Source organism: Prionailurus viverrinus, unplaced genomic scaffold (genome assembly GCF_022837055.1).
Source record: "Prionailurus viverrinus isolate Anna unplaced genomic scaffold, UM_Priviv_1.0 scaffold_48, whole genome shotgun sequence".
NCBI classification, from domain to species: domain Eukaryota; kingdom Metazoa; phylum Chordata; class Mammalia; order Carnivora; family Felidae; genus Prionailurus; species Prionailurus viverrinus.
The window spans coordinates 1,846,332-1,870,261 of record NW_025927611.1 but is presented as its reverse complement, the minus strand read 5'-3'; the positions used below and the strand labels follow the sequence as shown (position 1 = coordinate 1,870,261).

General features: G+C 54.1%; 1 protein-coding gene and 1 long non-coding RNA gene across 3 annotated transcripts in view; one reads left to right on the top strand and one right to left on the bottom strand.

Annotated features, from left to right (window-relative positions):
• Positions 1-11,532: 11,532 nt before the first annotated feature.
• LOC125159264 (uncharacterized) lies at positions 11,533-21,084 on the bottom strand. Of its 2 annotated transcripts, XR_007149742.1 has the most exons (4): positions 20,958-21,084; positions 19,646-19,946; positions 13,395-13,537; positions 11,533-12,185 (listed from the first exon to the last, which is right to left on the bottom strand). It is a non-coding gene; the product is annotated as an uncharacterized LOC125159264 (long non-coding RNA). The 2 variants fall into 2 exon arrangements; XR_007149741.1 differs by lacking the exon at positions 11,533-12,185 and having other exon boundaries at positions 12,773-13,537.
• A 175-nt stretch (positions 21,085-21,259) lies between these two features.
• CD99 (CD99 molecule (Xg blood group)) overlaps positions 21,260-23,930 on the top strand; it is a 29,033-nt gene continuing 26,362 nt past the window's right edge. The window contains exon 1 of the mRNA XM_047847398.1: positions 21,260-21,419. Within this exon, the coding sequence (XP_047703354.1) occupies positions 21,353-21,419 (67 nt within the window). The 5' untranslated portion in view covers positions 21,260-21,352. The remainder of the gene's footprint in view (positions 21,420-23,930) is intronic.

Sequence of the window (23,930 nt, the reverse complement as noted above, 5' to 3'; positions counted from 1 at the left end):
CTCAGTGGTCCTGCCCTGCCTGGATCTCAGCGGCCCTCCCCTGCCTGGATCTCAGTGGTCCTGCCCGGCCTGGATCTCAGCGGCCCTGTCCTGCCTGGATATCAGTCGCCCTGCCCCTCCTGTATCTCAGTGGCCCTGCCCTGCCTGGATCTCAGCGGCCCTCCCCTGCCTGGATCTCAGTGGTCCTGCCCTGCCTGGATCTCAGGGGCCCTGCCCTGCCTGGATCTCAGTGGTCCTGCCCTGCCTGGATCTCAGTGGCCCTGCCTGGCCTGGATCTCAGTGGTCCTGCCCTGCCTGGATCTCAGCGGCCCTCCCCTGCCTGGATCTCAGTGGTCCTGCCCGGCCTGGATCTCAGCGGCCCTGTCCTGCCTGGATATCAGTCGCCCTGCCCCTCCTGTATCTCAGTGGCCCTGCCCTGCCTGGATCTCAGTGGCCCTGCCCTCCTGGATCTCAGTGGTCCTGCCCCTCCTGGATCTCAGAGGCCCTGCCTTGCCTGGATCTCAGGGGCCCTGCCCCTCCTCGATCTCAGGGGTTCTGCCCCGCCTGGATCTCAGGGGCCCTGCCCTGCCTGGATCTCAGCAGTCCTGCCCCTCCTGGAACTCAGTGTTCCTGCCCCTCCTGGGTCTCAGCAGCCCTGTCCCTCCTGGATCTCAGTGCTCCTGCCCTGCTGGCTTCATTTTAAAAACACTGAAAGGACACCGGTCTCTTGCTCAGTGCACAGCGAATGCTACCTTGCTCACATGCAAGGAATATTGACCTGCGAAGGTGAGAGCTCTCCAAGGGGCCCAGACACCTCGGGAAGCCAGCGAGAAAGTGTTGTTGGAAAATAGAAACCTGTTGGGGCGCTGGGGTGGCTCAGTCGGCTGGGTGTCCAACTTCGGCTCAGGTCGTGCTCTCACCGTTCGTGGGTTCGAGCCCCGCGTGGGGCTCTGGGCTGACAGCTGGGAGCCTGGAGCCTGCTTCAGATTCTGTGTCTCCCTCTCTCTCTGCCCCTCCCCAGCTCATGCTCTGTCTCTCGCTCTCTCAAAAACAGCTAAACGTTAAAAAATAAAATAAAAAGATAACACATATAGATGCAGGTCTATTTCAAGAAGACATAGTTGACAACCACAGTAGAAATTAAGAGCTTTTAAAAAAACAAATCAGGGGCGCCTGGGGGGCTCAGTCGGTTAAGCGTCCAACTTCGGCTCAGGTCATGATCTCGCGGTCCGTGAGTTCGAGCCCTGCGTCGGGCTCTGTGCTGACAGCCGGATCCTGGAGCCTGCTTCGGATTCTGTGTCTCCCTCTCTCTCTGCCCCTCCCCTGCTCATGCTCTGTCTCTCTCTCTCTCAAAGTAAACAAACATTAAAAAAAAGAAGAAGAAAACAGAAACCTGTCCAGCTGTGTATCTCTGACCGTAGCCGACCCCCCTCCTCTCTGGACCTGTGCAATGTAGCAACCTACCTCCATTTTCCCCAGCTGATCTGCAACAATTTAGGAAGATAACTCTCTCCAGGACGCCTTCTTTAAATATTTAATTGGTTTTCTGAACAAACGGGACAATCGGCTACTTGGAAGGAAAATAAAAAGGAGAAGCTCATTCTTCATGCACTTATGTCTCTCATAAATACTTTCCCGGGGGCAGGTAATGTTCCCTTTTATATTAAACATATAAAGAAAACCTCGGCTTCCCATTAGCCTCTGGAAATTCTGTAGTGGTTTCCATTATATTCAAAAGACAGACTTTGAAGAGACACGTGCAGGGATGAAGACGGGGATCCGTGGTTTAGTTTGCCAGTGGCCAGACTACATTGATTGAATTTTATTTTCATTTTATTCTCTTCTTATTTTTTTTTATTTTAGAGAGTGTGTGTGAGCAGGGGAGGGGCAGGGGAGGGGGTCTTAAGCAGGCTTCATGCTCAGTATGGAGCCCAGCTCAGGACTCGAACCCACAAACCGTGAGCTCATGACCTGAGCTGAAATCAAGAGTTGGTCAGTCAACTGACTGAGACACCCAGATGCCCCGAATTTTATTTTCTCTTATTTTTAGTTTTTTAAAAATTTTTTTAATTTTTATTTATTTTTGAGAGAGAGAGAGAGAGAGAGAGAGAGAAAGCGCCAATGGGGGAGGGGCAGAGAGAGAGGGAGACCCAGAATCCGAGGCAGGCTCCAGGCTCCAAGCTGTCAGCACAGAGCCCGACGTGGGGCTCGAACCCATACCCGCAAACCATGAGACAATGACCTAAGCTAAAGTCAGAGGCTTAACAGACCGAGCCACCCAGACGTCCCTTCTATATTTAACTTTTTAAAAAATATTTTTAATGTTTATTTTTGAGAGAGAGGGAGAGAGAGACACACACACAGAGCATGAGCAGGGGAGGGGCAGAGAGAGGGGGAGACACAGAATCGGAAGCAGGCTCCACGCTCCGAGCCATCAGCACCGAGCCCGACGTGAGGCTCAAACCCACGAACCGCGAGATCATGACCTGAGCCGAAGTCGGAAGCCCAACCGACTGAGCTAGTCAAGTGCCCCATGAATTTTATCTTTAAGGTAGTTAAGTAACATATTAAGTAAGTAGTGAAATCCGTATTCAGGACTGGCTTTGGGCCCTCGAGGGTGTAGCCCACTGGGAAGGGACAAGGACCACACACCCAGTTAGACGATTTAAGGATCCGCTTGTTGGCTGAGAGTCTGTGCCCCGCAAGGCAGGCTCCGAAAGGGAAGGAATGCTTTCTCCCTCACTTGGGTTTCGGACCCTCATTCTTTCTCTGACAGCCGCTTGCACAGGAACAACTTCAGATTTGCTCTCAGACGATTAGTGAGTTAATCTCACCCCTGTTATTTGTGGTCCATAAATTAATAAATACTGATAGATGTTTGGATAGATAGATAAATAAAATTGATAGGTGGATAGATAGATAGATAGAGACAGATACATATGATAGGTGGATAGATAGATAGATAGATGGAGACAGAGACATAGGACAGATAGATAGATAGATCGATTGATCGTTGTTGGACTGCCATGGTTTGGGTTTCCCCACCAGTATCTTGTTGGACTCTCATGGTTATCAACGTTCTCTGGGTGCAGTGTTGGTACCCCACTAGCCATGCCTGGCTCATGAACAGCCTGGACACAGGCACCTGGAGGCCTGGCCCTAAGAAGCAAAGTTTTGTCTGTAGCCTCTTGTTTCGCCAGTATTTCACCGTTGCTGTCCTGCCTGGCAATTAAGCCCCAGCGACAGTCTCCTCAGGACGGTGGTTGTAAACTGAGTCTCATTCCCAAATTTCACACATCCCACCCCCGGGGACTTGCCGAAGAATCCTGTAGCTGAAATGAGCCCCCCCCCCACCCCACTGTATTCATTTGTAAGCATTCGTTTATTTTTTTTTTACATTTATTTATTTATTCTTTTTTTTTTTTAATTTTTTTTTCAACGTTTATTTATTTTGGGGACAGAGAGAGACAGAGCATGAACGGGGGAGGGGCAGAGAGAGAGGGAGACACAGAATCAGAAACAGGCTCCAGGCTCTGAGCCATCAACCCAGAGCCTGACACGGGGCTGGAACTCACGGATCGCGAGATCGTGACCTGGCTGAAGTCGGACGCTTAACCGACTGCGCCACCCAGGCGCCCCTATTTATTTATTCTTAAGAGAGAGACGGACAGGGAGAAAGGGAGACACAGAATCCCAAGCAGGTTCCGCACTGTCAGTCAGAGCCTGGCGTGGGGCTTGATCTCAGGAACCGTGAGATCACGAACTGAGCCAAAATCAAGAGTCGACACTGAACCGACGGAGCTGCCCAGACGCCCGGTCCCTTGGAAGCATTTGAACGAACAATCACATCTTTGAGTTGGCCAAACGTCTCAGCTTCTGGAAAGGTGGGAGAGCCCAGGGGAAACAATGTTGGAAGGACGCCCTGGGGTATCTCAGGATGAAGGGCGTGGTGAACTGAAGGGGTGAAACCAGAAACGGCTTCCATGAGGAGGTGTCTCCTGGGTGTGACCAGAAGAGTCCCCTCAAATTCACCACGTGTGCCCCTCGGGTCCCCATGAGACAGTGAGCACACCCAGACCTGGGGGAAGCAACCTCCCTCCCGGCTGCTTGGAGAGTCTGGAGGTCAGACTTGGGGGCTCAACAGATAGGACAGCCAACTCCTAACCAGATGGAACCCCGCACAGCCCAGCCTCGGGGACGCGGCTTAAAACGCTTAAAACAATGGGAATGTATGATCTCGAATTTCCGGAGGCCAGAAGGACGGGCCGGGTTTTACCAGGTTAAAATCCGCGTGTTGATGGCGCCATTGCTGGTGAAGACAGGATTCCCGCATAGGACGGGAAAGGCTGGCTCAGTATCTACAGTAGGATCCCGATGGGGAGGCTCCCCTTAGGATGCTGGCTGCCAGCGGTGTCACGGGGTTCCTCCCACGGGCAAATCAGAGCGGCATCTTCTTTTTCCATCCACCATTTTACTTGTTTGGTTTTCCTGGTTGTCTGCAGTGAGCAGAGACCGCTTTCGTGATGGGAAAGCGAACTTTGGACTTGAAGGCTACAGGGAAGTGCGTTACCAATGAGGACGTGACCAATGGGCTGCGTCACAGCCCAAGCCAGGGGCAGGGAGATGGAGAGACGGGCATCTGGGGGCAGGAGGGAGCTCCCCCCTTAATTAGGTTGACCAAGTTCTTTGCATCAACCTTAGCAGTTGTGTTATTGTGATAAAGATTTCACTCATTCTGTCTACCACAGGTGTCTGAAACTCTGCCCGTGGACTCCTGCAAATCATCCCTGCCACCTCCTTGATGAGCTCTGCTCTGAATCAGCGTTCAGGACCCCCGGAGCAGGACCCCCAAAGGCTGGGGGACCAAGTAGGTGTGACAGGTGCCGACGAGGGATGATGTGATCAGATGAGGTCCAGCGGTGGCCCGGAGAAGCGGCCCAGGTGTGTTCCTTGAGGAGGGGACAGGGTTTCAGCTTCAGCAAATGGAACAGAAGCGACCTGGGGCGTGGATAGAAGCCGAGAGTCATCTGTGTGTGTTTGTCCAGCTGCTTCTCCGCCGTGAGGGCGTGACAGCAGGACCCGTCCGTGGGAATGCCAGCAGCATTCATCACAGACCAGGAAATCATTCAAGACCTCGAATCGCCTGACAGGGTGTTGCAGGTGAACTGAGGGAGCCAAGCCTACCGAGACTTTTGTCCTGATTACGACTGTTTGAGGGTGTTTATCAGACACAGACAACGACAAAGTGGGTGTTACTCTCCAGGCGAGATGCTCGTGGCATCTCAAACTGCATGATTGTTTTGAAGGCAGAAGCAGGATTCAGAGGTTTCCTTGGTGATGTTTCCAAAGTCTGTGCTTGCAACCAGGATATCCTGGTGGTGAGCCTGCCTCAGTTTACCTTCCTGACCCCCCTGCATGAATTTCACAGCCTGCAAGCACCTGCACCAACCTTCCTTTCTTGGGGGACTGGTTTCTGCTTGGTGCAATCTAAAGACTTCCCAGCGCCTCCTTTCCTAGGTCTGAAATGAAGGAGACAGGCTTCCTCAGCCTCTCTGCTGTGTTGGGAGACAGCCCATCCTGGGTGTGAGGTGAGTGACCCACCTGCAGGCACCATTTCTCCTGGGTCCAGCTGGTCTGCTTCGGACTGTTGTGCTTTCTAAGTGACAGGAAAGAATACACAGCAACAAGCACAGGGATGGGTGGCTGGGTGGATGGATGGATGTTTGACTGGATGAATGGGGGAGGATGGATAGATAGGTAGGTAGGTAGATAGATGATAGATAGATAGATATGATAGGTGGACGGATGGATGGATGGAAAAATGGATGGATGGATAGATAGATAGATAGATAGATAGATAGATACATAGACAGACATGATGGATGGATGGGTAGATGAATGCATAGATAGATAGATGGTAGATAGATATATAGATAGATAGATAGATAGATAGATACATATGATGGATGGATAGATAGATAGATAGATAGATAGATAGATAGATAGATATGATGGGTGGGTGGATGGGTGGATGGATAGATACATAGATAGACAGACATGATGGATGGATGGGTAGATGGATGGATAGATAGATAGATAGATAGGTATAATGGATGGATGGATGGATGGATGGATGGATGGAAAGATGGATAGATAGATAGATAGATAGACAGATAGATATGATGAGTGGGTGGATAGATAGATAGACATCATGGATGGATGGATGGATGGATGTTTGAGTAGATAAGTCTGCGGGTAGATGGATGGATGTTTGAGTTGCTACATGTTTGAGTGGATGGATGGATGGATGGATGGATGTTTGAGACTGGCTGGAGAGCTGGGTGGGTTGGTGAATACATGGAGAGATGGATGGATGGATAGATAGATATGATGGATGGATGGATAGATAGAGAGAGAGAGATAGACATGATGGATGGGTAGATGGATGGATAGATAGATAGATAGATAGATAGATAGATAGATAGATATGATGGGTGGGTGGATGGATAGGTAGATATGATGGATGGATGGATGTTTGAGTAGATAACTCTATGGGTGGGTAGACGGGTAGATGGATGGATGTTTGAGTTGCTACATGTTTGAGTGGATGGATGGATGCATGGATGGATGTTTGAGACTGGCTGGAGAGCTGGGTGGGTTGGTGAATACATGGAGAGATGGATGAATAGATAGATAGATAGATAGATAGACAGACATGATGGATGGATGGGTAGATGGATGGATGGATAGGTAGATAGATAGATAGATACATACATAGATACATAGATACATAGATAGATATGATGAATGGATGGATGGATAGATAGATATGATGGATGAATGCATGGATGATGGATGGATGGATAGATAGATAGATAGATAGATAGATAGATATGATGGATGGATGGATGTTTGAGTGGATGCCTGGATAGACACATAGAGAAAGGTACCTTTACGAAAAACACAGCTAAGACTTCCTGTCTGGGTCAGAAAGGGAGAATTACATCCCCAGCCCTCTGTCATTTGAGTCAGTGGGCCCTCCTCCCAGTGTCCTGCAGTCCAGAGAAAATCCCAATGCAGACGAAGAGTTGCCCTGGGCATTGAGTGCAGCTGCCTCTTCTGCACCATGACCTTTCCCAAATCCTCACATGGCCCTGGGTCTCCCCTCCCTCCTTTATCAACCAGCATCTCCAAAGCTTCTCCTTCACTGTGATGTGTGGTTCTCCAGCACCCAGCCGGGAAAACCGAGCTTGTCAGGGCCATGCTGAAAACCCCAGAACTGGCTCAGCTTCCTCTGTTGGGGCTGTTTGTGGGAACCCCCACTCCACAAATTCCTTCCCTCGTCATTCAGTCTTCTCCCTCCTGCCCAGTGAGCCGCCTGGTCAGCAGCAGCCCTCCCTGACACAGGAGCCCTTGTCTGGGGCCTGCTGAGTATGCGCTGTGTCCTGAGTGGGAGCCCAGCCGGGCACCGATGACTGCAGGGCATTCTTTCAAAAGTCGCTTGAATTCCTGGCCCTTTTTGTCCTGTCTGCAAGCATATTCACGCATTCCCTCTGCCCCATTGCACACACCCCTTCTTGCCCTTATGACGGCCCTGGAGGGAAGGCTCTCTATCTGCCCACGGGGTAGGAGGAGACACGCCCCCCTCGACAGGACTGGTCAGGGGGTTCGGTGTGACCTAGAAGCCAGATAATTGATGGTTGGGGCCACAGCCAGCTGATTCTTGGAGTGACTGGTGGGAAAGCTGAGGTTGACCCAAGTCAGGAAGGACAGGACAGTCGGGGACTGGATGCGATGGTCCTGCCCGAGTAGGTGGCATTTTCATGGCCTGGTTCTCCTGGAGCACTCTGGTTCTTCTCCCTTTCTTGGTGGACAGTGAGATGTATTTGCCCCCAGCCGGTCTCCAGGGCATCACCCCCACACCACACTGAGAAAGACACTACATGGGGGGCACCTGGGTGGCTCAGTTGGTTAAGCATCCAACTCTTGATGTGAACTCAGTTCTTGATCTCAGGTGTTGTGAGTTCCAAGCCCATGTTGGGCTTTGTGCTGGGCATGAAACCTAGTTAAAAGGGGAGAGATGGAGAGAGAGAGAGAGAGGGAGGGAGGGAGATGCTACATGGACCAAGAAGGAGACTCAGCAATTTGGTGCCTACGTGTGTTCTTTTCCCCAATAGTGGGTAACGTTGAAAGAAACATAATAAGACCAGTAGGGTTAATGGGCAGTAAGGACTTCCCTGCACAGGTGGTTGTAGAAATTATGGCCCCGTTATTGGATTTGTCTCCTTTTCTGCCTTATAGTGTCACCCGTGATGATGCATCGTCTGTTGACCTGATTGTAAAAGTGTGGTAACACGTAAATTGCTAACCATGGGGCCTTTTCTGTTACGGTTTCCCGTTAAATAAACCAGCCTTTCTTCAGGCTAACTGCAAACCTGGGGTACCTGTCTCCACCTGCCCGTCAAGTGCTTTGGGTTTGCACATTAGCGAGATCTTTAAATTCTGCAAGAAAAATTCACTGTACCATCTGTTGATGGTCCGATGTTTTCAGTCCTCATAATACAAACAAAAAAAAAGGAAAGAAAGAAAGACCAAAAGAAAGAATGAGAAAGAAAGAAAGAGAAAGAAAGAAAGAAAGAAAGAAAGAGAAAGGAAGGAAGGAAGAAAGAGAAAGAAAGAAAGAAAGAGAAAGAAAGGAAGAAAGAAAGAAGGAAAGAAGGAAGGAAGAAAGAAAGGAAGAAAGAAAGAGAAAGAAAGAAAGAAAAGTAGGAAGGATGGAAGGATGGAAGGAAGGAAGGAAGGGAGGAAGGAAGCCGTCCATGGCCAGTCTCGGCCTCAGCTGGGCTCTTGCTTTCCACCTGCTGGACATCAGTCCCCATCCGTCTGCCCGAGGGTTTATTGGGGAAGTCGTGGGAGGTGGGGGAGGGGGGTCCTGACCCCACCAAACTTGACCGCCCTGACCTTCGTCCTGACCAGCCGTGGCCTCCTGGACCGTGTTTAGGTCCTGACTTTCTGGAGGTTTCCAGACACGGGAGCCCGTCGGATTGGGGAGAGAGCCCTGAGGAATGCAAATCACTTCTCTCCCGGGCCGAGGGTTAAGGACCCATCCCGTGGCATCCACCAGGGTGTGCGGGCTCCAGCTAGACGCGTAGACGGCTTTCCTTTGCCCCGCGACCCTTGTCTCCACCTGTTTAAAAAAAGATACATTGCAAAGAAAGCGGAGTTCAGAGTATACGTTTGCTGCCCCCCGTAGAACGTTTCTCTCCCGTTGCCTTTTTCTTTAGCGGGTCTGTGCGTTTTGTTCTTTTAATTCTTCTTCTTCTTCTTTTTTTTTTTTTTTTTTTTTTGCAAGACCTGCTCTCCGGGAGAACAGCACCTCCCTGTGTGTGGTTAAAGAGGCCGGGCTCAGGGGACAGCCCACAACATCTCCATGGGGAAGGTGAAAACAAAAACAGCGGAAGGGAAGCCGGGGGGCGGAGAGCTGAGCCAGAGGGGGGCCCAGCGGGGACACATCTGGGGCGTGACTTGGGTCACTTTGCTGCCTGACCTGTGAGTGGAGCTCACAAGCCCAAGCCTGCACCGCCCGCCCGTGTGGCTCCGACCCCCTAGAGGAGGAAGCTGGTCCTATAGCAATACCTCTGGCACCCTTGTCACCCCCCCCCCGCTCCCTCCCCCCGCCCCGGGGCTGCTGGAGAAAAAGGGAAGAACACGGGTTTTCTCGGAAAAAACTGCTCAGAGATGTTAGGATTCGCACAAGGACTTCTGTGCCCACAGGACGTGCCCGAGGCCGTGGGCAGGTAGGTCCCCACGGGGAGGTGGGGGGCTCAGCCCGATGAGACCGCCCTCTGCGACCACACACGCCAACCCCGAACTCACCTGAGACTCGGACCCACCGGCTACAGATGGGAGCGACCCGGGACCCCCTCCTCGGGCCGCATGAGCTCTGAGCTCCGGGAAGCGTGTTACTCACTAGGTCACGGGTTCACTATCACAGGATGCAACCGAGGACCAGCCAGAGGACCAGGGGCACAGGACAGAGTGAGACTTTGCACACGCTTCCCAGGTGCACCTGTGTCCACCCATGACCTGTGTCCTCCCCATCAGGTCGTCACAGTTTCGGCAGCACCCACGTATCCGTGCAATAAATACCTTTTATTCTATTTCTGCAAAACCATTCAGGACTCTGTTGTCGGGGCTGAGAAACGTTGACGGATGGGGTGGGGACTCCTCGGAATGAGCGAAAGCTACACGGGACTGCTCCCGCCCGCCTGCACACCGTCCCGCACAAAAGGATCCAACACGGGAAGGAAAATACATGGGCGTGGTTTTTCCCTTGTGTCTGGTGTCTGTTTGCCAGGACCACAAACTGGAGGGTGCGGGGGCGGAGGGGTGCGATCTCAAGACAACAGAAACGTATTCCCGCTGAGCGCGGGCGATCAGAAGTGTGAAACCGAGAGCGTCTGCAGGGCTGATGCACTCTGGAGATTCCTGGGGAGGGTATGTCCTCACTGCAGGCCCTGCTGTATTCGTGTGGCCTCAGAAGCCACCTGTGTTTTCAGTCATTTTCCTGGAGCACCTATGACCTCCGCCTCCTAAGTGAAGGCCCTGCTGCAGAGAAAACAGCACCCACAGGTGACACAAATACATAGGAGAGGGCACTTATTATAGGAATCGGCTCACGTGATTATGGAGGGACACAGGTGCTCCCACCTGCGCCTGTAACATGGACAATGGAGAAAGCCAAGGTGTTATCTGGCCTGAGTCCAAAGGCCTCAGATCCAGGACCTTCGCGCCCAAATGTGGGACAGGACAGAGGTCTCTGCTGCAGCAGAGAGAGGAGAGAGAGAGTGCAAGCAAGTCCTGGGTCCTCCATTGTTCTTAGGTTCCATGCTGGCACTCAACTGATTAGGCGTGGCCCACCCACACCAAGGAGCGCCATCTGGTTGAGTCAGTGCACCACCCAGCGATGAAGGGATTCCCCAGATCCCCTGGCTGAGGGGCAGGCAGGGCTGCGGGAGGCTCCCCGCAATCCCGGGCCCCGCCCTGGCCCTCACTCAACATGGGCCTCTTTCTTTTGTCTTCTGGTCTCTTGAAGCATCACAGCAAACCACCTGATGTTCCCAAAGTGCCTTTCAGGACCCATTTTCTCCAAAGGAACACTTATGACATCAGTTCCACAGCTTTTTTACATCCAAGGTGTGCATTTTTTCATGTTTATTTATCGTCTTTATTTTTTTTTTTATTTTAAATGCCTTATTTATTTTTGAGACAGAGAGAGAGTGGAAGCAGGAGACAGATGGAGACAGAGGGAGAGAGAGTGGGAGGGGGGCAGAGGCAGGGAGAGATCCTGAGCAGAGAATCCCGAGCAGGCTCTGAGCTGTCAGTGCAGAGCCTGATGCAGGGATCAAACCCACGAACCGTGAGATCATGACCTGAGCTGAATTCAAGAGTCAGACACTTAGCCGACTGAGACACCCAGGCGCCCCTGACATTTGTTATTATTGTTATTATTTTATGATTATTATTATTATTAAGGAATAAATTATCCTTGTATGTTAGGAGAAAACAAGCCAGAAACAAAGCTGTTTGGATGGTTTGCTTTTGTTTGAGACCAAGGCTGTTGACCTTGATAAGCTCGCGTGTGGCTGAAAAAAAGCACAATCCATGGAAACCGCGAGGACTTGAGGAAGCTTTCACAAGTAATGGTTTTAGTTTGAGTTTTTGGGGGAAAATAGCAGCATTGTATGAATCACGACAAGAAATAACCGCTTTTTTCGTAATCGTCTATTTCCAAGAGTGACGTTTTCATGATGCAACCAAGCTGAAGGCTCAGCCCCAGCAGAAGGGGTTTCCCGCTGCCGTCCTGAGACACGTGTAACTTCTTTGCTCAGTCTCCGCCCTGGGCCCCCAGACTTTCTTCCAGCCGTCCACACCCGGCTGTCTGCACTGCGTGCTGATTTTTACGGCTTGCGTCCGGAGATCCGGGTTGTGCTGGCTTCTGGGCTGTGTTGGCCAACCTGAGGGAGTGAGTCAGGGCAGAAGACCCTGCTGTGGGTTATACACTGTCTCCCCTGCTTTGGACTCCAGCCGAACTCACAACAGGACCTTGTCTGGAAACACGGTCTTTGCAGATGTGGGAAAGTGAAGGATCGGAGATGAGCCGATCCTGGTTGAGGGTGGGTCTGAACCCCATGACAGGTGTCCTTCTAAGAGACACAAGAGGAGACACAGACACAGACACAGACACAGACATGGAGGAGAAGCCACGTGAAGACAGGCACAGACAGAAGAGATGTGGCCACAAGCCCAGGGACGCCTGGAGCCCCAGAAGCTGGAAGAGGCAGGAAGAACCCTCCCCTGGAGCCTCTGGAGGAGGCACAGCCCTGCCCGGATCTCAGGGGTCCTGTCCCTCCAGGATCTGAGTGGCCCTGCCCACCCTGGATCTCAGCGGCCCCCCCCCTGCCTGGATCTCAGCGGCCCTGCCCCGCCTGGATCTCAGTGACCCTTCCCTGCCTCGATCTCAGGGGCCCTGCCCTGCCTGGATGTCAGCGGCCCTGCCCTGCCTGGATCTCAGCGGCCCTGCCCTGCCTGGATCTCAGTGGCCCTGACCCTCCTGGATCTCAGTGGTCCTGCCCCTTCTGGATCTCAGCGGCCCTGCCCTTCCTGGATCTCAGCGGCCCTGCCCTGCCTGGATCTCAGTGGCCCTGCCCTGCCTGGATCTCAGTGGCCCTTCCCTGCCTGGATCTCAGTGGCCCTGTCCCTCCTGGATCTCAGTGGCCCTGCCCTGCCTGGATCTCAGCGGCCCTGCCCCTCCTGGATCTCAGTGGCCCTGCCCTGCCTGGGTCTCAGTGGCCCTTCCCTGCCTGCATCTCAGGGGCCCTGCCCCTCCTGGATGTCAGTGGCCTCGCCCTGCCTAGTTCTCAAGGGTCCTGCCCCTCCTGGATCTCAGTGGTCCCTGCCTGGATCTCAGGGGTCCTGCCCCTCCTGAATCTCAGTGGCCCTTCCCTGCCTGGATCTCAGCGACCCTGTCCCTCCTGGATCTCAGTGGCCCTGCCCTGTCTGGGTCTCAGTGGCCCTGCCCCTCCTGGATCTCAGATGTCTGGTGTCCACGGCTGGGGGAGCTTGAATTCCTGTTGTTCTAAGCCCCCAGTTTGGTGATATTTTGTCACGGCTGCTCAAGGAAGTTCATTCACAATCCTGCTCTCTTCCCCGGGTCCTCAGGCTGCTGCAAATGCAGCCTAGCGTTGGCCACAGTCCCTGACCCCACGTGCAGTCCCCTGCAGCCGCTCCGGCCCAGGCTTCCCCAGCTCCAGGACGCAGCCGGCCCCTCCTGTCATCTGGTGCTCTTGGCTGAGTTCCCTTGATCTCCCTTCCCCGCCCTGGGGTGACTGACAGAACCACACCCTTCCTGCCACCTGGCCTGGCCCCTTCTGTCTCCCAGGGACCTCTTCTGGTTGTTCACGCATTCTCCGGTGTGGGGTGGTTTCGATGAGGACCGTAGAAACAGGCCAGAGATGACTCAGAGCCACGGACGCTTTGTCTCCTTGCTCGACAATTCCTGGAACGATAACACGGTGACTCTTACCCCGAGATACAAAGACTGTGTTTTAAATTTTTTAGTGTTTATTCACTTTTGAGAGAGAGAAAGAGAGATAGAGAGCAAGTCAGGGAGGGGCAGAGACAGAGGGAGACCCAGAATCCGAAACAGGCTCCAGGCTCCGAGCCATCAGCACAGAGCCCGACGCGGGGCTCGAACTCGCAAACACACACGCCCAGCCCACAAGTCAACGGTCGTGGGTCAGTTTTCCTTACAATAAAGATGCGAATCTCCTCCAAAGACCCAAAAAGCACCGTCACCCAAGTTGACTTTGTCACTGCAATAAAAAACAGGGACACGTGGCTCACGTGTGAGTTAAATGTTTACCGAATCCTGTTGGATTTTTTTTTTTCTCTGCCCATCAATGGCCACCATGAGCCAACTCGGGGAACGCTGCTGAAATCTGGGAAGAATCTCTGCACCCCAGACCAGCTCACTTGACCTCGACCTCCAGCCAGAAGTAAGTATAACACACGCACAGCAGAAGCGGCTCCCACGCAGACAGTGGTCATCTTGTCTTTCTCCCTCCCCCCCCCCCCAAAACCAAAGGGATCGCAAACCCCTTGGGGACGTTATTGGGCGCCCTAGAGGTGAAAAGAACACTGCGGGGGTGTTGGCAAATACTTAAGAAGGTCAGTCTTTTGGGGCACAGAGATGATGCCCGAGGAACTCATGTGTGGGCACGAGTCATGGCCTGCATTGCACTGACCAACGCGAGGGACGGCATGACCGTAGACGGGACCGCTGGCCTCCTGGACGCCCCCTGTCCATTGCAGAAGCTGCATTTGCATTGCAAAGCATAGTGCCCTTTGGCTTTGTTCGCGCTCTGTTCTCTGTGGCACAGCACCCAGCCTGTCCCTGCAGGGAGCAAGCGGGTGCGGTGGCTTGATCTGGGGCAAGCAGGTGGCTTGCCGAGTCCACGGAGGGTGCGGGGTGGTCTTGGTATGACACGGAGAGACAGGACAAAACAGGCAGGGCGTCTGAGCACAGCAAACGCCCCCCACCCCGTCCCCCCTGCCCAGGCTTAAGGTTCGTCTTAAGAATGGAACAAAGGCGACCTGCGTCCCCGCCAGGATGCCCTCAGGGATTTGACAAAAGACCGGACTAAAAACAAGCAGGAGAGGGGCCCCTGGGTGGCTCAGTCTGACTTCAGCTCCCGTGATGATCTCACGGTTCGCGGGTTCGAGCCCTGCGTCTGGCTCTAGGCTGACGGCTCGGAGCCTGGAGCCTGCTTCGGATTCTGTGTCTCCCTCTGTCTCTGCCCCTCCCCTGCTCGCGCTCTCTATCTCTGTGCCTCGCAAGAATATATAAAGATTAAGAAACAAAATCTTTTTTGAAATAAAAACAATAAAAATCACCAGCAAGCCATAAAACGTTAAGACCCACGGGGTCCAGCGTGGACACAGAGCAGCCCTCATAGGCTGCAAGTGAGTCAGTCAGGAATGTGCAACCCAGCACCCAGACTTCTCCAGCCAATAAGGCAGATAAGGGGGGAGGGGGGCACCCAAAACCTTATAAACAAGGAAGTTGCGGGCCGTCCTCGGGCATTCGCTTTCGAGTGCCTCCTCTCTGTTAAGACAGTTTGCACATTTTCTTCCTTCCGGATGTTTTATTCTAATCGATTTTTCCTCCTGCTCACTTTGCATCAACGTTTTCATTCTCCAACATGGGGAGACAACAGATCCCGGGCATTGAGGTAAAAACATCCTGCCACACTGGGATCCCCTCGCCAGGATCCCCCGAGAGGAGGACCGTCAGAAGGAGACAGGGGTTGTTTCAACCCGTGGGCCCGTGTCAAACGTTTCCTGCCCACAAGACGGATCACGGGAAACCACCCGAGCTCGTCAGTGATCGACGGCCATCCTGTGGCCGACAGCGGTCTCCCGACCAACAACCCTTGGCTCCCGTCAGCCCCAACCGGATCATAAATGATGACCTGGTTTCATCCCTCTGTCCTCCCGGAAGCTCATGATGTGGTGTCCGTGGGACAGCCTCACCCAACATCTCAGCCAGAGCTGATTTCGGGAATGTGTGCAGTTGCACCTGGGGTCACAAGGGGGCTCCACACTTGGTGTAACGGTCTCCTGCCACCATCTTGAAATTCTTACTCATGTTTGCACAAGCAGCCAAAGTTGGCCAAGCCCTCCCACACTGCAGGGTTTTCGGTTTGTTTGTTTGTTTGTTTGTAGCCAAATGCGTGTGTGGGTGTCTTCAACCGCTAAGTTTTGGGGTAGGATCTTACATATAACTGGAACCATTATACGTCTTAGAATTAAGACAGATGCAATTTTTGCCATGGACCACGTTCACGTAGATGTAAAAAATGACCAGGAGTTTCGTTATCTCAATGCACAGCCTTTGGAATGCAGTTAGCCTCACCAAAAGTCTAGGACAACTCTTTCCAGCCCGTGACCGTGACCGTCACGGCCAACGCATGTAGCAGGGAAGACGCCACTCTGGGATGCTGGCCACCCACACGGTGCGAAGACACAGGGTTGTTTCCTTGTTGAAACACACGTAGAGACAAATAGCGTTCGTGTTCCAAATGCAGTTCGAGAGGGTCCCCTTATCTGCGGTTGGGGACACAGATAATCCTCCTGAGAGATTGCCAGGTCAACAACAGTAGCCTAACTCTACGTCGCAGTGCCTACATCATTCACCCCAGTTCATCTCATCATGTCACATCTTACCGTCTCACGTCATCACAAGAAGGAGAAGGGGGAGTACAGAAATACGAGATGTTTGAGGGAGACAGAGAAAGACCACGTTCCCATAACTTTACAGGACTGTGTGTTGTTCTAATTCTTCTATTTTATGATCGTTATTGTTCTCAGACTGCACCTGATCGATAAATTAAACTTTGCCAAAGGCATGCGTGTGCAGGGGATAATATAGCCCATGTAGGATCGGGTCCTATCTGCAGTTTCAGACACACACTTGGAGCTTTGGAACGTGTCCCCCGGGATAAGGGGGAGACTCGCGGGCTCTGGGAAATAGATTTGTTCTTGATTCTGACCCAGACAAGCCACAACTTAGCCCCTTCAACAAAGTGGTTGTTTTTATATTACGTAGCTTCACTACATCTTTTGACTTCTGCAGTGGACCCAACCTACGTCACGTTTAAGAGGGGGGAAGATACACACACCTAAGGCTCACGCGTGACCTTTTCTCCTACATTAATTAAAGGACTGTTTTAAAAAATTTTTTTTTTCAAGGTTTATTTATTTTTGGGACAGAGAGAGACAGAGCATGAACGGGGGAGGGGCAGAGAGAGAGGGAGACACAGAATCGGAAACAGGCTCCAGGCTCTGAGCCATCAGCCCAGAGCCCGACGCGGGGCTCGAACTCACGGACCGCGAGATCGTGACCTGGCTGAAGTCGGACGCTTAACCGACTGCGCCACCCAGGCGCCCCAAGGACTGTTTTTAAAATAGAGTGGACCACTGACAGGCACACCCCGTGAACTTTCTAATATAAGAACTCTAGCATAAAACACACTCTTTCTCTTGGTTGCTGTGGACACTCTGAGGAAAATGCCAGTGGTTTGCAGGCAATCCAGAGGCAGTAAGGTACAAACAGCCTAGACTCAGAACCAGAAAGACTTGGTTCTCATCCCAGCCTGCCACTCATGAGCTCCATGGGCCCAGGGAGTTTCCTCATGAGCTGAAATAGGCTAATCACTCCCAACCTCATCCATCCAACCATCCATTCATCCATCCATCCATCCATCCATCCATCGACCCATCCATCCATCTATCATCCATCCATCCACAATCTATCCATCCTTCTATCTGTCCATCCATCCATCCATCTACCCATTCATCCATCCATCTATCCATCCATCCATCCATCCATCAATCCATCCACACATCCATCCATGCATCCATCCATGCATTCACCCAGTCATCCATCCAGGCACCCATCCATCCATCTAGCCACCCATCCATCCATCCATCCATCCACACATCCATCCATCTATCATCCATCCTTCCATCCAGCTGTCCATCCAACCATCCATCCATCCATCCATCCATCGACCCATCCATCCATCTATCATCCATCCATCCACAATCTATTCATCCTTCTATCTGTCCATCCATCCATCCATCTACCCATTCATCCATCCATCTATCCATCCATCCATCCATCCATCCATCAATCCATCCACACATCCATCTACCCATTCATCCATCCATCTATCCATCTATCCATCCATCCACACATGCATCCATCCATCCATCACATGCATCCATCCATGCATTCACCCAGTCTCATCCATCCAGGCCCCCATCCATCCATTCACATACCCATCCATGCATCCAGCCATTGGCCAATCCCAGCCACCTATCTTTCATTCACCCACTCATCCATCCATCCACCCACCCATCTATCCCAGTCAGGCTCTGTGCTGACAGCTGGGAGCCTAGAGCCTGCTTTGGATTCTGTGTATCCCTCTCTCTCTGCTCCTCCCCGATCTCTCTCTCTCTCTCTCTTTCTCTCTCTCTCTCTGTCAGAAACAGACATTAAAAAAATTAAGAAAAAACCAAAACTAATACAGATGCAGTGCAGAGAGGTTAGCAAATACAGATAACAAAGACATCCCTCGCCGTATAAGAAATCGTCCCGACTACAGGTGTGGACAGCCCAGAGAGCGTTTCTAGGCAACGTGCATGGGTTTGGGGTGTTCTTGGTGCATTTATGTGTATCCTCCTTGGAAACCGAACTCCCCAAAATCATTCTTCAGAAGGAGAGAAGGACCAGACGAGGTCGAGGTGTTGACAGTGTTAGGGGTCCCCACCCCGCTTCCGGGGAAAGAAAGATAAGACAGAGTCTTTCTTACAGAAGGCATGTCCGTTTAGGTGCCCCCCAACTATTTTGTGCCCCTGCACCCTCATGCACCACTTGCTTGCAGGTGTCAGAACGACACAGAATTACAAAAACCTCAGTGGTTAACAATTTTCTGGGAACCAAGGAATGGAAAAACCAGCGTCTACCGGGGCAGGAGATAACCCAACTGACTCAGAGACCGAAAACCTGGCGTTCAGCCCCGCGTGCCGTTTCCACAGTCCAGACTCACCTGGCTCGCGTTCCCAAGGAATTTCTGCAGGATTTTTACGCCTCTTTGGACTCCCCAGGCAGGACGCCAGCAGGAGCCGGACTATTGATAATACTGACCCCTGCTGGCCTTTGTGAGCTCCATCAGTCAGGACCTGGACCCTGTCACCTTAAGGTGACTTCCGTCCCTTCGTGAATACGTGTGCGGCCGTCACCTTCACCACCCACCCCAGTTTTTCCAGGTAAATACACAAAGCCCTGTGGTCAACAAAGGATCGTCCCTGGAAAGTGGGAGAAGGGCTAGTGTGTGTGTGTGTGTGTGTGTGTGTGTGTGTGTTACACGGATGCAAACAGGCTCACACGTCCATCCTGTCCCCAGGCTGAACCAGTATAATGCATGCAGACCAAGAAGCCTGTTCTGAGTCGAGCTCCCTCCCTCGTCCATCTGTCTGTCTCAGCCTATGCCCTTCAAAGATGTGTTCCCTGGTGTTTGGATACAACTCCGGATGCTTCTCCAATTCATTTAATTTTGATTCTGGAACTCAGGGCTTCCTGATGTCAGAGTGTCCGGAAAATGTGATGGAAATTTTTTAGTTTGAGCCAAGGAAGGGAGCGCTTGAAAAAAACAAAAGCCAACTTAACGAATTACAAAGAAAAGTCTTCAAAATGCCTGTGGGGATGAACATAAATTGAAAAAAATAAAATAAAACAACAATCCTCAAAGCCTGGCATTCGCTGCAAGTGACGAGTGATGGAGACCTAGCCCCTTAGGGATAAAATGCGCGCCCTGCCTGCAGAATGTTCTGGAACATTCAGGGTGGTGTCAACAGAGGAGTTTGAGTCCTCACGCAGCCCGTGACAGAAGTTAAGGACTGGCCAGGCTGAGGTTTTCTTTTGAAGATGACAGTGCTGGACGGGAAACTTCCCCGGGGTTAGGGAGGGGTCTCTGGGTTTTGACTTTGGTACAAAGCAGGTGGTTTCTTTCATGCACGCATTATTCTGAGGCTGACTTACCTCAAGGTGCCAAAAAGGCTGCACCAGCTCCAGCATCCCTTTGCTCCACAGGAAGAGCCTACTGTTTGCCCTGGCCCAGGGTCCACACCCTCCTCTGGCCCCAAGGCTGTGGCCAGGGAGAGGGGAATGAGGAGAGACAGATGCCTTGAGCGGGTCAGTGAGGGCTGGGGGCACACGTGGTCTCCTCTGGGCAGTCCACCCAGATTGACTCCCAAGGCAGATGACTGTTGTTTTGATGAGAAAGGATTCCGTGAAATTCATGCGTCTGAATCCACAATCTGACGTTTGACTCTCTGCCGGCCTAGAAGCCAGAAAACTTCCCTGCTGCAGTTGTCTAAGGGGGGGGGGGCGTGGGGTGCAACGCAATGCCTCTGCCCTGCGCCCCTCTGTCTGAGTCACGGAGGTGACAGAAGGTGGCAGTAGCTAGGCGGGTGACCCCTGAGGGGAAGGGTGTGCTGGGTGGGAGCCTGGCCAGCCGGTAGGAGGGTTTGCAGGGCCAAAGCAGGCATCTGACTCAGGGATTTTTCTGCGGACAAGATGTTCTGCATCCTGAATACACACGGACAGAATATTAAGCTAACATCTCAATTAAATATATATATATATTGATAGTCTGGGCGGGGGTCCAGCCCCAGCACTGCTGGCCTGTGACCGGCACAGCGACCCATCAGGGCCCCAGCACCTCCTGAGGGGAAGGGGAGGGGTTTCCTGCCTCTCTCTCTCTCTCCCCCCCCTCCTCCTCCTCACACTTTCTTGGGCAGAGGAAGCCTCTCCCCCCTCCGCACCCCCTCTCCCCCCCACAGGCCCCTCCCCCCCCTGGGGCCGGGGAAGCCTCTCCCCTCTCCCCCCTCGGGCTGGAGAAGCCTTCCCCCGCCCCCCCCCCCCACCGCGTGGGCTGGGGAGAGGCTTCCGGAGACTCCTGCAGGGGGAGTCCCCATTAAGACTGGGGAGTGAGGCTTGCCCTGCGCCCCCAAAGCCTGCACCCCGAGCTCCGGGCTGTGTCAGTTCAGACTGGACTTCGGGATGGGAGTGGGGTCTGCGCGGGGGACAGGGATCCACCTCTCGCGGGAAAGGATTTCACTTTGTTCCCCCCCCACCCCCAAGGTGGCCCCAGGGTCCCATTAGGGGCAGGGAGGGGGCTCCCGCTACTTGTAATGGTTTGCTTCCTGTTCGTCGGGGGGGAGGGGCCACTGAGGGGCTGGAGGAGTCTGTGGACACATGGAGGGGTCCCCACTGTCCCAGCTCGGAGTTGGGGGTGGTCCCTCGCTTCTCCTCAGAACTGGGGGTGTTAGGAGCGGGTGGGGGTCCCCACCTTCTGAGCACGGCGCTGGGGGACTCCTCGCTTCTCTTCAGGGCTGCCCTGGGGGTGTTAGGGGCGGGCGGGGGCCCCAGTTTCCGAGCAGGGACGGCCGTCGCTGGCTCCTTTCGGGACCGCCCCAGGTAACCGCTCCTCCCCCGCTAGTCCCTCCCCTGCGCCCCGCCCGCCCCGGGTGCTCTCCGGGGGCCGCGGGAGGGGCGAGCCGAGACCGGGGCGGGGCCAGAGCGCGGGCCCTCCCCTCCCCGTGCTCCCTCCCCCCACTCCTCCCTGTCCTCCCTCCCCCCCCTACTCCCTCCCTCCGCGCGCCCCGCCCCGGGGGCACTGCCGCCGCCGCCGCCCGCGCGTGCCACTCCCGGGACGGTTCCTGCGCGGCGCCCGCCGGCCGCACCATGGCTCCCCGGGCCGCCGTCGCGCTGCTGCTGGTCGGCCTGCTCGGCACGCTGGTGCCCGCTCGGGGTGAGCCATCTGTGGGGGCCTGGGGGTGGGGCGGGGTGCAGGGGGCGCGGGCCGGCCGGGGGACCGGCGTGGGGACGCGCGTCCGGGGACCCCCCACCACCACCCCGGGGAGGGCCTCGGGGGCGCGCAGTGGGGGGCGGGTGCAGGGGCGCAGCGGGGACCCCGGAACCCTCCTCCCCGCGGGACGAACGGGACGCGCTGTGCCAGCGGGTAGCCAACGCCCCGGGAGGCGGCTCCACTGTGCAACTTTCTTTCTGGGCGGGTGTGGACTTGTTCCAGAGGCCAGGGCGCTGAGTGTTTCCAAAATCAGAAACTCGGGCAGTTGGAGGTTCCCCGGGGGAACCGAGGGGCCCTGGATGCCCGCAGGCGGGTGACTTCTTAGGTCCCTGTCCCCCCCTCCCCCCCCCCCCCCCCCCCGTAGCGGTCCTGGTCCCCCCGGCGCTCTCCCGGGCCCCAGTCTTTGTTCCTGCTTGGGGAGCCACGCCCTGCACTCCGGGCCTAAATTTGGACTGGGCTGTGCAGCCGGCTCCAGCGGGGGGAGCGGGGGTGGGGGGACTTAGGGCGAACTTGGAGCGCCGGGCGCGCTCACCAGCCCTGTGTGCGCACGCTGCCGTGGGGACCTGGGCGCTGTGCTGCGCGCCCGCTGGAAACAGACGTGTGGCCTCAGCAGATTTGCGTGCGCTCCAGGAAATAATTCGGAAAACGCGCGGAAAGTGTCAGGACACCAGGAGACGGAAAGGGGTCGTGACCCCACCACCCTCGCTTTGCGCGCCGGCCCGGCGTGTTTCTGCTCCTTTGCCTGTGTTTTCGGGGCGTTCGCCTTTGCAAGCGGCAGCTGGGATCATGTTTCTCTCTGTCTCTCTCTCTCCTTTCCAAAGGAGAGCTGGATTTTGCTGGACGTGGCGTTTTTAAAGCCTCCCCCCCCCCCCCCCCCACCGCTGGACGATTATTATGATTTTTTTTTTCCTCCTGTTAATATGGCCAGATTTTTAGGGCACAGCCAGACGGGGCAGAGTCTTGTCAGCACAGGTCTGATGATGAGAGGAGGACACATTTTGGGAACCGGGATCGCGACACGAGGTGTGGATTGTGCTGGGAAGGTTCCTTGTGTTAGTGACGTCTAGCCCGCGCGGGGGCGTGGGGTTATGTTTTGCGTCCTTGGCCTCCTGCTTGGTTCAGGAAAGATCTGCGATGTGGGGAACGTTTGCGCTTTTGAAACGGGCTTCATGCCCGCCCTGCGCTGGCTTTGGGGAAGATGAATTCTGGTCTGTGGGGGATGTGTTGGAACACTTTACAGCCTGCTGGGGAGGGCCTGGCATGCGTTTCCAAGTTGTGCCTCCTTCTTCCTTAAAGAAATGCGTTTCTTCATCTGCCCCTGGCTGCTGCTTGTGTCTCCCCGGGTGGTTGTATTTCTGCTGTTCGATTGCATGGCTCCTGTTCCAAGGAACTTTCCCGGGGTTCCGGGGGGGTTTTGCTGACTGGCATCTGGCTCACGGAGCTCCTCCCGTGTGCGGGAAATGGAGAAGTGCCTTTGGTGGCTCTAGGATGTGCCATCCGCTGGGGTTGGAGGAACATGAAAACAGGCCCACGGGACACAGGGCTGCAAGAAAACGGGACCGTCCCAGAGTCCAAGACCTGCGTCGGGTGAGGAGGAAAGTCTGGAGTAGCTGTGGTTTTTGCTCACAGCTCTGGGGTTCCGGGTCTGGGTGGGGGGCAGCCTTAGATTCTTGGGGCCCCAAACTAGTCATTTTGTGACTGGAACCTGCCTCCGATTCTGTGTCTCCCTCTCTGTCTGCCCCTCCCCCGCTCACACTCTGTTTCTCTCTCTCTCTCTCTCTCTCTCTCTCTCTCTCTCTGTCTTTGTCTCAAAAATAAATAAACGTTAAAAGAAAATAAGAAAATGACTGGTGACCCCGTGGTGGGGGAGGCGATGGGAGCCAGCCTTGCCCCAAAAGAGCAGAGAAAGAATGGGGCTGTAGTACACGTCCCAGCCCCATCCGTGTGGTCCTTCTGGCCACCTCCTTACCGGTGGGGCTTGGGGGCAGGACTGTGCTGCTCCCAAGACACCAATGGGTTTTGATCGCGGAAGCGCTTTGGAGTTGGTGAAGGTCAGAAGACGCTTTCCTACAGAAATATGTGTCTGGCTTGGGCTCCACGTTGGCTGTTAAAGCCCCTTGAGCCTGAGGAGGGACCTTTGCTTTTAATAGTACAGGGCGGGTTTCAGAGGCCTTGGGACCCGGGATCCCGGCTTCCCGGGTTTCTTCTGAAATTCCCGCTGGAGTGGAGACCCTTGGAAGGAATCAAGAGGCAGTTTTCGACTCTCCCAGAGCAGGGATTTCACCATGAGGGGGAGGGGGGCCCCTGGTGTGTGGTGGGTGGAGACCACAGACCATTGGCTTCAGCCTACAGTCCCCAGAAGCCCCATCCCAGGGAGAATGTCAAAAGCGAGCCTCGGCTTTTTTTTGTGCACCTTCCTGGTGGCTCTCGTCTGGTCTCTGCCTTTCTTGCTAG